General features: G+C 38.6%; 1 protein-coding gene across 17 annotated transcripts in view; it reads right to left on the bottom strand.

The window, feature by feature from the left end:
• ANK2 (ankyrin 2) overlaps positions 1-16,159 on the bottom strand; it is a 591,117-nt gene that overhangs the window by 110,822 nt on the left and 464,136 nt on the right. For all 17 annotated transcript variants that reach the window (XM_036852154.1, XM_036852140.1, XM_036852139.1 and 14 more), the window contains 2 exons: positions 12,430-12,528; positions 11,959-12,057 (listed from right to left, as the gene is read on the bottom strand). In XM_036852154.1, the coding sequence (XP_036708049.1) occupies positions 11,959-12,057; positions 12,430-12,528 (198 nt within the window). The remainder of the gene's footprint in view (positions 1-11,958; positions 12,058-12,429; positions 12,529-16,159) is intronic.

The following is a 16,159-nucleotide window of genomic DNA, read 5'->3' as shown; positions in this document are numbered from 1 at the left end:
ATAACAAAGTTTTATAAACTTTCCCGAATTTTTGTACCAAGTGATGAATGTTTGAAGAGTAAACGAAATACATATGTTTATATTTTCATAGCAACAAAACAATTTTTTAGTAACTATGGTTACATATGGGATGTGAGGAAGAAAACATGATTCCTCCTCCAAAAATGTCATTTTATGTGAAAAAATTCTGAAGTATGTATTAAAAGAATGTCCTTTGAGGTATACATCTGTCCACTCCCCTGAAGATGTATGAAAAGATATATTTACTTCCAAAAGCAAGTAAAATCTACATAGTTCACTTTTTTAAAATCTGAAAAGTTAAAATGAGATTTTTCTCTCAACCAAATGTCCATTTGAATGCAGATGAAACCCAGGGGAGGTAAATGATGTTATATAGACAACATGTCTGGCTTCTAAATATCCTAACCAATTCAACAAACACTTAACAAAAAAATATGGTAAATGTTTTCAAGTTCTGACAAAATCTCATTGCACTGCTGCATTTATGCCTTTCAGGAGAATACCTGGATTCCAACAAGAAAGTCTTTCCAGTAATACTTATATGTGAACTGACTCAGCAAAAAGGTATCACACGCTAAAGCCTGAGAATTCATATGGAGGCTTTTAAATAAGTCTCAAAGTACAATTTCATGAAAACTCAAGAACTACTCAGAAACTAGGCAATAGCTATTCTTGTTAGAGTCAGATTAGAAGTTTTGAATCTCAAATGTTATTAGTATTATTAATAATTAAAAAAATAACTTTATTTTTAATTCAGTTACAAATACGCTTATGTATAGGCATGCTTATGTTCCTACTTCAAAGAGGATATAAAAAAACTGAGTTCCAAAACTTATGTTTCTAATTAGTAGCATCTTTTTTTTTTAACATCTTTATGGAGTATAATTGCTTTACAATACTGTGTTAGTTTCTGCTGTATAACAAAGTGAATCAGCTATACATATACATACATATCCCCATATACCCTCCCTCTTGCGTCTCTCTCCCACCCTCCCTATCCCACCCCTCTAAGTGGTCACAGAGCACTGAGCTGATCTCCCTGTGCTATGCAGCTGCTTCCCACTAGCTATCGATTTTACATTTGGTAGTGTATATATGTCCATGCCACTCTCTCACTTCTTCCCAGCTTACCCTTCCCCCTCCCCGTATCCTCAAGTCCATTCTCTACATCTGCGTCTTTATTCCTGTCCTGCCCCTAGGTTCATCAGAACCACTTTTTTTTACATTCCATATATATGTGTTAGCATACGGTACTTGTTTTTCTCTTTCCGACTTATTTCACTCTGTATGACAGACTCTAGGTCCATCCACCTCACTACAAATAACTCAATTTCATTTCTTTTTATGGCTGAGTAATATCCCATTGTATATATGTGCCACATCTTCTTTATCCATTCATCTGTCGATGGACACTTAGGTTGCTTCCATGTCCTGGCTATTGTAAATAGTGCTGCAATGAACATTGTGGTACCTGTCTCTTTTTGAATTATGGTTTTCTCAGGGTTTATGCCCAGTAGTGGGATTGCTGGGTCATATGGTAGTTCTATTTTTAGTTTTTTAAGGAACCTCCATACTCTTCTGCATAGCGGCTCTATCAATTTACATTCCCACCAACAGTGCAAGAGGGTTCCCTTCTCTCCACACCCTCTCCAGCATTCATTGTTTGTAGGTGTTTTGATGATGGCCATTCTTACCGGTATGAGGTGATACCTCATTGTGGTTTTGATTTGCATTTCTCTAATGATTAGTGGTGTTGAGCATCCTTTCATGTGTTTGTTGGCAATCTGTATATGTTCTTTGGAGAAATCTCTATTTAGGTCTTCTGCCCATTTTTGGATTGGGTTGTTTTTTTTTTTTTTTTTGATATTGAGCTGAATGAGCTGCTTGTATATTTTGGAGATTAACCCTTTGTCAGTTGCTTCATTTGCAAATATTTTCTCCCTTTCTGAGGGTTGTCTTTTTGTCTGGTTTATGGTTTCCTTTGCTGTTCAAAAGCTTTTAAGTTTCATTAGGTCCCATTTGTTTATTTTTGCTTTTATTTCCATTTCCCTAGAAGGTGGGTGAAAAAGGATCTTGCTGTGATTTATGTCATGGAGTGTTTAATCCATGACATTTAATCCATTTACATTTTTATTTAACATCTTTATTGGAGTATAACTGCTTTACAATGGTGTGTTAGTTTCTGCTTTATAACAAAGTGAATCAGTTATACATATACATATGTTCCCATATCTCTTCCCTCTTGCATTCCTCTCCCTCCAACCCTCCCTATCCCACCCCTCTAGGTGGGCACAAACCACCGAGCTGATTTCCCTGTGCTATGCGGCTGCTTCCCACTAGCTATCTATTTTACATTTGGTAGTGTATATATGTCCATGCCACTCTCTCACTTTGTCACAGCTTACCCTTCCCCCTCCCCATATTCTCAAGTCCATTCTCTAGTAGGTCTGTGTCTTTATTCCCGTCTTGTCCCTAGGTTCTTCATGACCTTTTTTTTTTTCTTTCTTAGATTCCATATGTATGTGTTAGCATATGGTATTTGTTTTTCTCTTTCTGACTTATTTCACTCTGTATGACAGACTCTAGGTCCATCCACCTCACTACAAATAACTCAATTTTGTTTCTTTTTATGGCTGAGTAATATTCCATTGTGTATATGTGCCACATCTTCTTTATCCATTCATCTGTTGATGGACACTTAGGTTGCTTCCATGTCCTGGCTATTGTAAATAGGGCTGCAATGAACATTTTGGTACATGACTTCTTTTGAATTATGGTTTTCTCAGGGTATACGCCCAGTAGTGGGATTGCTGGGTCATATGGTAATTCTATTTTTAGTTTTTTAAGGAACCTCCATACTGTTCTCCATAGTGGCTGTATCAATTTACATTCCCACCAACAGTGCAAGAGGGTTCCCTTTTCTCCACACCCTCTCCAGCATTTATTGTTTCTAGATTTTTTGATGATGGCCATTCTGACCAGTGTGACATGATATCTCATTGTAGCTTTGATTTGCATTTCTCTATTGATTAATGATGTTGAGCATTCTTTCATGTGTTTGTTGGCAATCTGTATATCTTCTTTGGAGAAATGTCTATTTAGGTCTTCTGTCCATTTTTGGATTGGGTTGTTTGTTTTTTTGATATTGAGCTGTATGAGATGCTTTTATATTTTAGAGATTAATCCTTTGTCAGTTGCTTCACTTGCAAATATTTTCTCCCATTCAGAGGGTTGTCTTTTGCTCTTGTTTATGGTTTCCTTTGCTGTGCAAAAGCTTTTAAGTTTCATTAGGTCCCATTTGTTTATTTTTGTTTTTATTTCCATTTCTCTAGGAGGTGGGTCAAAAAGGATCTTGCTGTGATGTATGTCCTAGAGTATTCTGCCTATGTTTTCCTCTAAGAGTTTTATAGTGTCCGGTCTTACATTTAGGTCTTTAATCCATTTTGAGTTTATTTTTGTGTATGGTGTTAGGGAGTGCTCTAATTTCATTCTTTTACATGTAGCTGTCCAGTTTTCCCAGCACCACTTATTGAAGAGGCTGTCTTTTCTCCATTGTATATTCTTGCCTCCTTTATCAAAGATAAGGTGACCATATGTGCGTGGGTTTATCTCTGGGCTTTCTATTCTGTTCCATTGATCTATATTTCTGTTTTTGTGCCAGTACCATACTGTCTTGATTACTGTAGCTTTATAGTATAGTCTGAAGTCAGGGAGCCTGATTCCTCCAGCTCCATTTTTTGTTCTCAAGATTGCTTTGGCTATTAGGGGTCTTTTGTATTTCCATACAAATTGTGAAATTTTTTGTTCTAGTTCTGTGAAAAATGCCAGTGGTAGTTTGATAGGGATTGCATTGAATCTGTAGATTGCTTTGGGTAGTAGAGTCATTTTCACAATGTTGATTCTTCCAATCCAAGAACATGGTCTATCTCTCCATCTATTTGTATCATCTTTAATTTCTTTCATTAGTGTCTTATAATTTTCTGCATACAGGTATTTTGTCTCCTTACGTAGGTTTATTCCTAGATATTTTATTCTTTTTGTGGCAATGGTAAATGGGAGTGTTTTCTTAATGTCAGTTCCAGATTTTTCATTATTAATGTATAGGAATGCCAGAGATTTCTGTGCATTAACTTTGTTTTTTTTTTTTTTTAATTTATTTATTTTTGGATGTGTTGGGTCTTCGTTTCTGTGCGAGGGCTTTCTCTAGTTGCGGCAAGCGGGGGCCCCTCTTCATCGCAGTGCGCGGTCCTCTCACTATCGCGGCCTATCTTGTTGCAGAGCACAGGCTCCAGACGCGCAGGCTCAGTAGTTGTGGCTCACGGGCCCAGTTGCTCCGCGGCATGTGGGATCTTCCCAGACCAGGGCTCGAACCCGTGTCCCCTGCATTGGCAGGCGGATTCTCAACCACTGCGACACCAGGGAAGCCTCATTAACTTTGTATCCTGCTACTTTACCAAATTCATTGATTAGCTCTAGTAGTTTTCTGGTAGCATCTTTAGGATTCTCTATGTATAATATCATGTCATCTGCAAACAGTGACAGCTTTACTTCTTCTTTTCCGATTTGGATTCCTTTTATTTCTTTTTCTTCTCTGATTGCTGTGGCTAAAACTTCCAAAACTATGTTGAATAACAGTGGTGAGAATGGGCAACCTTGTCTTGTTCTTGATGTTAGTGGAAATGGTTTCAGTTTTTCACCATTGAGGACGATATTGGCTGTGGGTCATATATGGCCTTTATTATGTTGAGGAAAGTTCCCTCTATGCCTACTTTCTGCAGGGTTTTTATCATAAATGGGTGTTGAATTTTGTCGAAAGCTTTCTCTGCATCTATTGAGATGATCATATGGTTTTTCTCCTTCAATTTGTTAATATGGTGTATCACGTTGATTGATTTGCATATATTGAAGAATCCTTGCATTCCTGGAATAAACCCCACTTGATCATGGTGTATGATCCTTTTAATGTGCTGATGGATTCTGTTTGCTAGTATTTTGTTGAGGATTTTTGCATCTATGTTCATCAGTGATATTGCCCTGTAGTTCTCTTTCTTTGTGACATCTTTGTCTGGTTTTGGTATTAGGGTGATTGTGGCCTCATAGAATGAGTTTGGGAGTGTTCCTCCCTCTGCTATATTTTGGAAGAGTTTGAGAAGGATAGGTGTTAGCTCTTCTCTAAATGTTTGATAGAATTTACCTGTGAAGCCATCTGGTCCTGGGCTTTTGTTTGTTGGAAGATTTTTAATCACAGTTTCAATTTCACTGCTTGTGATTGGTCTGTCCATATTTTCTATTTCTTCCTGGTTCAGTCTCGGCAGGTTGTGCATTTCTAAGAATTTGTCCATTTCTTCCAGGTTGTCCATTTTATTGGCATAGAGTTGCTTGTAGTAATCTCTCATGATCCTTTGTATTTCTGCAGTGTCAGTTGTTACTTCTCCTTTTTCATTTCTAATTCTATTGATTTCAGTCTTCTCCCTATTTTTCTTGACGAGTCTGGCTAATGGTTTATCAACTTTGTTTATCTTTTCAAAGAACCAGCTTTTAATTTTATTGATCTTTGCTATCATTTCCTTCATTTTTTTTTCATTTATTTCTGATCTTATCTTTATGATTTCTTTCGTTCTGCTAACTTTGGGGTTTTTTGTTCTTCTTTCTCTAATTGCTTTAGGTGCAAGGTTAGGTTATTTATTTGAGATGTTTCCTGTTTCTTAAGGTAGGATGCTATTGCTATAAACTTCCCTCTTAGAACTGCTTTTGCTGCATCCCATAGGTTTTGGGTCGTCGTGTTTTCATTATCATTTGTTTCTAGGTATTTTTTGATTTCCTCTTTGATTTCTTCAGTGATCTCTTGGTTATTAAGTAGTGTATTGTTTAGCCTCCTTGTGTTTGTATTTTCTACAGATCTTTTCCTGTAATTGATACCTAGTCTCATAGCGTTGTGGTCGGAAAAGATACTTGATATGATTTCAATTTTCTTAAATTTACCACGGCTTGATTTGTGACCCAAGATATGATCTATCCTGGGGAATATTCCATGAGCACTTGAGAAAAATGTGTATTCTGTTGTTTTTGGATGGAATGTCCTATAAATATCAATTAAGTCCATCTTGTTTAATGTATCATTTAAAGCTTGTGTTTCCTTATTTATTTTCATTTTGGATGATCTGTCCATTGGTGAAAGTGGGGTGTTAAAGTCCCCTACTATGATTGTGTTACTGTCGATTTCCCCTTTTATGGCTGTTAGTATTTGCCTTATGTATTGAGGTGCTCCTATGTTGGGTGCATAAATATTTACAATTGTTATATTTTCTTCTTGGATCGATCCCTTGATCTTTATGTAGTGTCCTTCTTTGTCTCTTGTAATAGTCTTTATTTTAAAGTCTATTTTGTCTGATATGAGAATTGCTACTCCAGCTTTCTTTTGATTTCCATTTGCATGGAATATCTTTTTCCATCCCCTCACTTTCAGTCTGTATGTGTCCCTAGGTCTGGAGTGGGTCTCTTGTAAACAGCATATATACGGGTCTTGTTTTTGTATCCATTCAGCCAGTCTGTGTCTTTTGGTGGGAGCATTTAATCCATTTACATTTAAGGTAATTATCGATATGTATGTTCCTATTCCCATTTTCTGAATTGTTTTGGGTTTGTTATTGTAGGTGTTTTCCTTCTCTTGTGTTTCCTGCCTAGAGAAGTTCCTTTAACATTTGTTGTAAAGCTGGTTTGGTGGTGCTGAACTCTCTCAGCTTTTGCTTGTCTGTAAAGGTTTTAATTTCTCCATCAAATCTGAATGAAATGCTTGCTGGGTAGAGTAATCTTGGTTGTAGGTTTTTCTCCTTCATCACTCTAAATATGTCCTGCCACTCCCTTCTGGCTTGCAGAGTTTTTGCTGAAAGATCAGCTGTTAACCTTATGGGGATTCCCTTGTGTGTTATTTGTTGTTTTTCCCTTGCTGCTTTTAATATGTTTTCTTTGTATTTAATTTTTTATGGTTTGATTAATATGTGTCTCAGTGTGTTTTTCCTTGGATTTATCCTGTATGGCACTCTCTGTGCTTCCTGGACTTGATTAACTATTTCCTTTCCCATATTAGGGAAGTTTATGACTATAATGTCTTCAAATATTTTCTCAGACCCTTTCTTTTTCTCTTCTTCTTCTGGGACCCCTATAATTCGAATGTTGGTGCATTTAATGTTGTCCCAGAGGTCTCTGAGACTGTCCTCAGTTCTTTTCATTCTTTTTTCTTTATTCTGCTCTGCAGTAGTTATTTCCACTATTTTATCTTCCATGTCACTTATCCGTTCTTCTGCCTCAGTTATTCTGATATTGATCCCTTCTAGAGTATTTTTAATTTCATTTATTGTGTTGTTCATCACTGTTTGTTTGCTCTTTAGTTCTTCTAGGTCCTTGTTAAATGTTTCTTGCATTTTGTCTATTCTATTTCCAAGATTTTGGATCATCTTTACTATCATTATTCTGAATTCTTTTTCAGATAGACTGCCTATTTCCTCTTCATTTGTTAGGTCTGGTGGGTTTTTACCTTGCTCCTTCATCTGCTGTGTGTTTTTCTGTCTTCTCATTTTGCTTATCTTACTGTGTTTGGGGTCTCCTTTACACAGGCTGCAGGTTCGTAGTTCCCGTTGTTTTTGGTGTCTGTCCCCAGCGGCTAAGGTTGGTTCAGTGGGTTGTGTAGGCTTCCTGGTGGAGGGGACTAGTGCCTGTGTTCTGGTGGATGAGGCTGGATCTTGTCTTTCTGGTGGGCAGGTCCACGTCTGGTGGTGTGTTTTGGGGTGTCTTGGCCTTATTATGATTTTAGGCAGCCTCTCTGCTAATGGATGGGGCTGTGTTCCTGTCTTGCTAGTTGTTTGGCATAGGGTGTCCAACACTGTAGCCTGCTGGTCGTTGAGTGAAGCTGGGTCTTGGTATTGAGATGGAGATCTCTGGGAGATTTTCGCCATTTGATATTACGTGGAGCTGGGAGGTCTCTTGTGGACCAGTGTCCTGAAGTTGGCTCTCCCACCTCAGGGGCACAGCAGTGCCTCCTGGCTGAAGCACCAAGAGCCTTTCATCCACACGGCTCAGAATAAAAGGGAGAAAAAATAGAAAGAAAGAAGGAAAGAAAGAGGATAAAATAAAATAAAAGAAGATAAAATAAAATAAAGTTATTCAAATAAAAAAGAAAAAATAATTAGTATGAAAAAATTTTTTTAAAGTAAAAAAAAAAGAAGAAAAAAGAACGGATGGACAGAATCCTAGGACAAATGGTGAAAGCAAAGCTATACAGACAAAATCTCACACAGAAGCATACACATACAAACTCACAAAAAGAGGAAAAGGGGAAAAAATAATATATCTTGCTCCCAAAGTCCACCTCCTCAATTTGGGATGATTCGTTGTCTATTCAGGTATTCCACAGATGCAGGTACGTCAAGTTGATTGTGGAGATTTAATCTGCTGCTTCTGAGGCTCCTGGGAGAGATTTCCATTTCCCTTCTTTGTTCGCACAGCTCCCCGGGTTCAGCTTTGGATTTGGCCCTGTCTCTGCATGTAGGTCACCTGAGGGCGCCTGTTCTTGGCTCAGATAGGACGGGGTTAAAGGAGCAGCTGCTTCGGGGGCTCTAGCTCACTCAGGCCAGGGGGAGGGAGGGGTACGGAGGCGGGGCGAGCCTGCGGCGGCAGAGGCCGGCGTGATGTTGCACCAGCCTGATGTGTGCCATGCGTTCTTCCGGGGAAGGTGTCCCTGGATCATGGGACCCTGGCAGTGGCGGGCTGCACCGGCTCCCGGGAGGGGAGGTGTGGATAGTGACCTGTGCTTGCACACAGGCTTCTTGGTGGCGGCAGCAGCAGCCTTAGCATCTCATGCCTGTCTCTGGGGTCTGCGCTGATAGCCGCAGCTCATGCCCGTCTCTGGATCTCCTTTAAGCAGCACTCTTAATCCCCTCTCCTTGTGCACCAGGAAACAAAGAGGGAAGAAAAAGTCTCTTGCCTCTTTGGCAGCTCCACACTTTTTCCTGGACTCCCTCCTGGCTAGCCGTGGCACACTAACCCCTTCAGGCTGTGTTCACGCAGCCAACCCCAGTCCTCTCCCTGGGATCCGACCCCTGAAGCCCGAGCCTCAGCTCCCAGCCCCCGCCCACCCCGGCGGGTGAGCAGACAAGCCTCTGGGGCTGGTGAGTGCTGGTTGGCAACGATCCTCTGTGAGGGAATCTCTCTGCTTTGCCCTCTGCACCCCTGTTGCTGCACTTTCCTCCACGGCTCCGAAGCTCCCCCCTCCGCCACCGACAGTCTCCCCCCGTGAAGGGGCTTCCTAGTGTGTGGAAACCTTTCCTCCTTCACAGCTCCCTCCCACTGGTGCAGGTCCCGTCCCTATTCTTTTGTCTCTGTTTTTTCTTGTTTCTTTTGCCCTACCCAGGTACGTGGGGAGTTTCTTGCCTTTTGGGAGGTCTGAGTTCTTCTGCCAGCATTCAGTAGGTGTTCTGTAGGAGTTGTTCCACATGTAGATGTATTTCTGATGTATCTGTGGGGAGGAAGGTGATCTCCATGTCTTACTCTTCCGGCACCTTCTCCTCGAGCCCCAATCCATTTACATTTAAGGTAATTATCAATTTGTATGTTCTTATTAACATTTTCTTAATTGTTTTGGGTTTGTTATTGTAGATCTTTTCCTTCTCTTGTGTTTCCTGCCTAGAGAAGTTCCTTTAGCATTTGTTGTAAAGCTGGTTTGGTGGTGCTGAATTCTCTTAACTTTTGCTTGTCCATAAAGGTTTTAATTTCTCCGTTGAATCTAAATGAGATCCTTTTTGGCTAGATCAATCTTGGTTGTAGGTTTTTCCCTTTCATCACTTTAAATATGTCCTGCCACTCCCTTCTGGCTTGCAGAGTTTCTGCTGAAAGATTGGCTGTTAACCTTATGGGGATTCCCTTGTGTGTTATTTGTTGTTTTTCCCTTGCTGCTTTTAATATGTTTTCTTTGTATTTAATTTTTGATAATTTGATTAATATGTGTCTTGGCGTGTTTCTCCTTGGATTTATCCTGTATGGGACTCTCTGCACTTCCTGCACTTTATTGACTATTTCCTCTCCCATGTCAGGGAAGTTTATGACTATAATGTCTTCAAATATTTTCTCAGACCCTTTCTTTTTCTCTTCTTCTTCTGGGACCCCTATAATTTGAATGTTGGTGCGTTTAATGTTGTCCCAGAGGTCTCTGAGACTGTCCTCAATTCTTTTCATTCTTTTTTCTTTATTCTGCTCTGCAGTAGTTATTTCCACTATTTTATCTTCCAGGTGACTTATCCATTCTTCTGCCTCAGTTATTCTGCTATTGATTCCTTCTAGAGTATATTTAATTTCATTTATTTTGTTGTTCATCATTGTTTGCTTGCTCTTTAGTTCTTCTAGGTCCTTGTTAAACGTTTCTTGTATTTTCTCCATTCTATTTCCAAGATTTTGGAACATCTTTACTATCATTACTCTGAATTCTTTTTCAGGCAGACTGCCAATTTCCTCTTCATTTGTTAGGTCTGGTGGGTTTTTACCTTGCTCCTTCATCTGCTGCATATTTCTCTGTCTTCTCATTTTGTTTAACTTACTGTGTTTGGGGTCTCCTTTTCGCAGGCTGCCGGTTCATGGTTCCCGTTATTTGTGGTGTCTGCCCCCAGTGGGTGAGGTTGGTTCAGTGGCTTGTGTAGGCTTCCTGGTGGAGGGGACTGGTGCCTGTGATCTGGTGGTGGGGCTGGATCTTGTCCTTCTGGTGGGCAGAGCCGTGTCTGGTGGAATACCTGTATATCTTTTTTTCTTTTCCTTTGTGCTTGTCTACTTTCACTTGAAGTGCACCCCACTCTTCAGACCAGAGTTCCTAGTGTGAAACAGCTGCGCCCAACACCTCAGCTTGGCAGGCTGTGTGCCTGAGTGCTATGGTCCACACGGGCAGCTCTCTCTCTCTCTCTCTCTCACTTTCTTTCTCTCTTTTTCTGTGTCAATTGTGTAGTCTGTCAGAGTCTTATCCCCCTGGGAAGCCTCACCAGCAGCTCTGCCCTGCCCTGGAGCCTTTTTATTCCCTTTGTGCTTGTTCTAGTTTTACGTGCTCATAGGGTACCGCATGCAGAGGCCTCGAACCCAGCACTTCAGACCAGAGTTCCTCGTGGAAATCGGGACACCACAACACCTCAGCTCAAGATGGTGGTGGTTAATTAGTAGCATCTTGAATGATGACTTTGAAAACTCCTGAATATGCTCACACTAATTTACTTGAGCCTATTCACACAGCTGCAATTAGTGATTTCTGATACATAAACTTAAAAAAATGCAATTACAGACTTCTTTGGACCAAGAAAATTGGAGCTGCAGGTTATATTATGCATAGTAGCAGTAGTTATTTTACGCATTTCTCTTCCTTGAAATAATTTGAATGTACCAAAGTGTGGTTTTATGTTCCCATCATGCTTTGCAGGATAGGACCCTTCAGATGGCACTGGGAAGAACAGTCAGCTCTGCATTATCTCTGAAAACTTCCAAGCCAGGCCTTACACAGTATTGCCTCGCTGAGCACAGCCACGTGGTAGTCCAAATGTGACAGAATTCATTAAAAATGAAAGGCACGCAGTCTGGGCTGCCTGTCTGTATTTCCTCACCAGAGACTGAGGGCTAGGGGAGGGCCATGGCCCTGAAACAATGTAAAGGAAATCGGCCAGAACATCAAGATATTCTAGCCAGCATCTATTGTATCCTGTAGTAAATTGTTAAATCGATGTCGCCTACGTGGCTGTCAAAGGTTATTAGAATGAAAAGTCCCAAACAACTGTACAAAACTACATTGCTTATTCAAAATCACTTAAGAAGAACTAAAAAGAAAATATGTTTGTAACTATGGTGAGCTACTGAAGTGTCCATATGGCCGAACCATTTGCTTATAGCAAATAAAAATGAGTACATGTATTTTACCTTGGTTTTTGCATTGACATTTGCTCCCTGCTTCAGAAGAAAGTTGACCATTTTCACGTTTCCATAGTGACAGGCCACAATTAAAGGAGTGTAACCAAGCTATAAATAATAATAAACAAATAAATTACTACTCTAGTAGTTAATACTCAAGGGGAGGGGGCGGCATGGAGGCAAGCAAGTACAGGAAGAAAAGTGCAAGTCATCGTGACTAGCTGAAGTAATGAGGGAGAGAGGGTAAACCTAAGTCTGCAAAGTTGGAATCTTTTTGTAAAGATTCCTAATATCTGCTATCCATTTGGACTTGCTTTCAGCAAAAATGGAGAACCATTATAGACTTGTGAGCAGGAGAGTCATAACTAATTCAGAATGGGCTTTGAGGAGGGGGAACTTGGACTTGTGGTGACGTGAATGGGGGCTACTGGGAATAATCCAAGTCAGAACCTGTCACAATATTACAGTGATTCGCTTTACCTTTGTGTGGGCATCCTGGTCAGCCCCATGCTTGGTGAGAATATCAGCAACATTCACTTTATCTTCCTGGGCTGCAAGGTGTAAGGATGTGAGTCCACTCTATAGAGAGAAGGGAAGCAAAGGGGTACAATTGAAGAAGAAAATACATTGTATCATCTATAATACTATGTCTTGAAAAATCCTAAAAAATTCATAGCCTCTCCCTAGAAACTGCATCTTCTGATATCTAAAACAAACCCTCCAAGTTAATATGACTTTCCATCTAAGACATACTCTCTAAGTTACTCAACACTTTCCTCAAATTACATTTTCTATACTGTGTGCTTATATTATGATGCAAGCCTTTAAAATAACTCAGCTAATGAGCTTCCAAACAACATTCATTTCAAACCCATCTGTGCCTCCTGTTGAATGAATTTAGTTCCTTAAATAATGGACCAACCGGTTACTACTTCTACATTATAACCACAGCAATAATCTATATTTTCATCAATAAAACATCACATCAATGAAAAAAATGTCCAGAGTTACAGGAAATGAGTTCAGAATAATTTTCTCCAGCATCCAAAGATAGTATATTATTTTGGGGGTTCCTCTAAGTGCTAAATAGTGACCCCATCATTTATATATTGCCCCATAAATTTGGCCAGTTTTATGTAAATGTCCTGGCACATATACATCAAGTAATTATTTTAATTATTTGAACATGCAATTAAAGTACAGTTAAGAATTAATAAAAGATGAAAGAATAGAGAAAGGAGGAGGGAAAAGTGGTTTATTCAGTCAATGCCACAGTCTCGCAGCCTCACTACATATGCAAGTATCTCCCGTCAAGCAAAATTGAAATTTAAAGAGTATCTTTAAAACCTAAATCATTTGTATGTTTAACAGGTGTTTTTTGAGTACCTTTCATATGCCAGGAAGTGTTCTAGGCACTCGAATATATCAGTGAATAAAAGCTTCTGCCCTTGTAGAGCTCATATTCCAGCTAACAGTATATTCATGCCGTATGTTTCTCTCCTGCTATATTCTTCAAATACCTAGTATATTTATCCTCTTCCTGCACATCCTGAATCTGTATACTGAGGTATCTTACTTGTCCTCTGAGTTGGCACCCCCTCTCCCCCAATTCACATCCAATTAAAGTTGACCAGCCCTCCTAACCATGGCTCTGCAGGCCTGCTTTACTTCTATAAGCTGACAAGTTCTCTGACCTTTAAAAAATCGGAGTGATATTTACAGAGAAAGAAAAAATTCTCCAACTAGAGAAAGGGCTTTATATTTAAGAGTCCAAGGCTTTTTGATTCTTAGAGTTCTGGCTGAGCTTAGCTTTTGTTTTTCATTTTTTTTTTTTTTTGGCTGTGCCGTGCAGCTTGTGGGATCTTAGTTCCCCAACGAGGGATCGAACCCAGACCCTTGGCAGTGAAAGCTCTCACTCCTAACCATTGGACCACCAAGGAATTCTGGAACTCAACTTTGAGTTTCATAAACCATGAAGATGAGATGGAATATGCACCCTTTTGCATTAAAATGTTATCACTTCTAAACAAATAGTATACAGTCCTAAAGTATGAATATTAGGACAAAGCAGAAGATTATTCTTCATGTTGTTTTTCTCCATATTAAAATAGCAAACATAAAAATATTTCTCCTTTGAGATCATTGGTCTTTTAAAAATGTTATTGAAGTGATCATCAAATATCTCAAAGGCATCTTTAATGGCCTTTCAAATATATGTGCTGTTTTCTATATTATTTTGCAGAATGGATTTCCTACAATATAAGATTGCAAACTAACAACCAGTATGAAAATCCTCTATAGTTTATTATGGTAAGCTTGCATACCTAAATCAAATTATGTAAACCTTCCTAATAAATTAAGAAAATAAAAGATGTTGAAGGAGTTCTTTTCAAAGAAAGTAATTTATTTCCTAAGATGTACCGGTGGACTCTACAGTCGGTTTTATTTTATTATTACATGGTGATTGGATAAGGAATGTAATATCATTTCTATATTACAGTTCTTACTGAGAAATAATCATTTAGAGAATATGAAATTACTGATTTTAGTTGGTCTTAAGTAGAAAAAGAATATATGTAATTTACAAAAACGGGAGAATTTATTATCAGCTTTGCTTATTACCGGAGATACTTTCATGGTTGCATTATCTTATAATTTATTTATTTCATATATAACTTATTTATTAGTTATTATAATGTATAATTATAAATAATACCAACCAAAAGCCAGGGTTATATTTTTATATATTATATTGTTATTCAGATATATCTTAACATACTTACTAACATTTTACTCTAGTAGCAAATATCAGTACATCATGCCTTTGTCTTTAAGACACCACCCAATGTTGAAATCTTTGTTATAAAGATAACATAAATACTTTGTGATTCAAATTGAATATTTTTCTCCATTGCTGAGTGGAGAAAATATTCAAAAATACTCATTAAATATTTGCTAATTGACTGCTAAAATTCTCTCACAGGAAGTAATATGTTTAGAAGAATACTATCAGGGAGAACATAGTGAACTGATTCCACATATGTATCTACAATTTTTATGAATTAAAAATTATACCATCAGAAGCACTGTGTGATCAGTTTCATGAAATGTCTAGAATTTCCATTCTACTCAAAATTTTGCCTGATTTGTTTATGGATTTCTTGTGTTTATTTTTGAATGAAGATTTGTTTTTAATGGACAGTAAACACTTACATGACTCATTTGTATACTGATGTTAAATGAAATATTTCATGGTTTCATGGTGAGACTATCCCCAGTGGGGTAAAAGACCACCTGAGAGGCATGATTTTAATGACCACAAGGAAATCCATGCCCCAGACTTTAATGACCGTCTGACACACTGAATTTCACCATAAGGCTTCATTATGTTCATTCTTGTTAAAATGCAAATATCTTTTGCAGGGCTAACCGTGTAATTAGTCTCACCATGCTTTAAAAAAGGATCGCAGAGGCCTTTTGATAGAGAAGAGAGAAGTGCGTAAGGCAAGGGATGTACTGGAACACTTCTGAGTGATAAAGACACAGAATAGGGCTCTAGAGGCATTCAAGACAGCCTGTCTTTTTCACAGCTCTTTCTAAAGGACATAAGCTACACGACCCATTTACAAATGTTATTAAGACCAACTTACAACTGAGTCTCCAAAAGTACTAATTAATTCAACAGTGAGATGTGGAAAACATCTTATTTGTATATTTGTGGAAAATCCTAAGAAACTTAATTTTCACTAAACCCACACCACGTGTTACAAAAAAGTATTAGGAGATCTAACTGATGAGCTAACTTATAAATATAGGCTCCAATCTTTTGTTTCTCAGCAGCTGGCTCCAATGGAGTACATAGAAGTATATATAGATATATAGATATAGATACAGATATAGATAGATATAGATATAGATAAGATAGATGGGATATAGCTATATATGGAGAGAGACTGACATGTACTTGTAAAAATCTAAATATTTGAATAATATCTTTTTCTGATATGTCCCTAACTATTACTCTATTATAGTTAACATGCTGTCCACAAAGGCCATTCTCTGGAGAGGTGCTTTATTAAAAACACTGATTATCTGACCACCTCCACAACAACCACCCAAGCTAGGCTGAACTGAAGTTGGCTCAGAAATCTTTATTTTACTGAGTTCCCTGCTCCCAACCAACAGGTGCCTCTGAAGCTCAGCCCAGCTG

The sequence above is a fragment of the Balaenoptera musculus genome, chromosome 5, assembly GCF_009873245.2.
Source record: "Balaenoptera musculus isolate JJ_BM4_2016_0621 chromosome 5, mBalMus1.pri.v3, whole genome shotgun sequence".
Classification (NCBI taxonomy): Eukaryota; Metazoa; Chordata; class Mammalia; order Artiodactyla; family Balaenopteridae; genus Balaenoptera; species Balaenoptera musculus.
The sequence above is the reverse complement of the archived record's forward strand: the minus strand, read 5'-3'. Positions and strand labels throughout refer to the sequence as shown.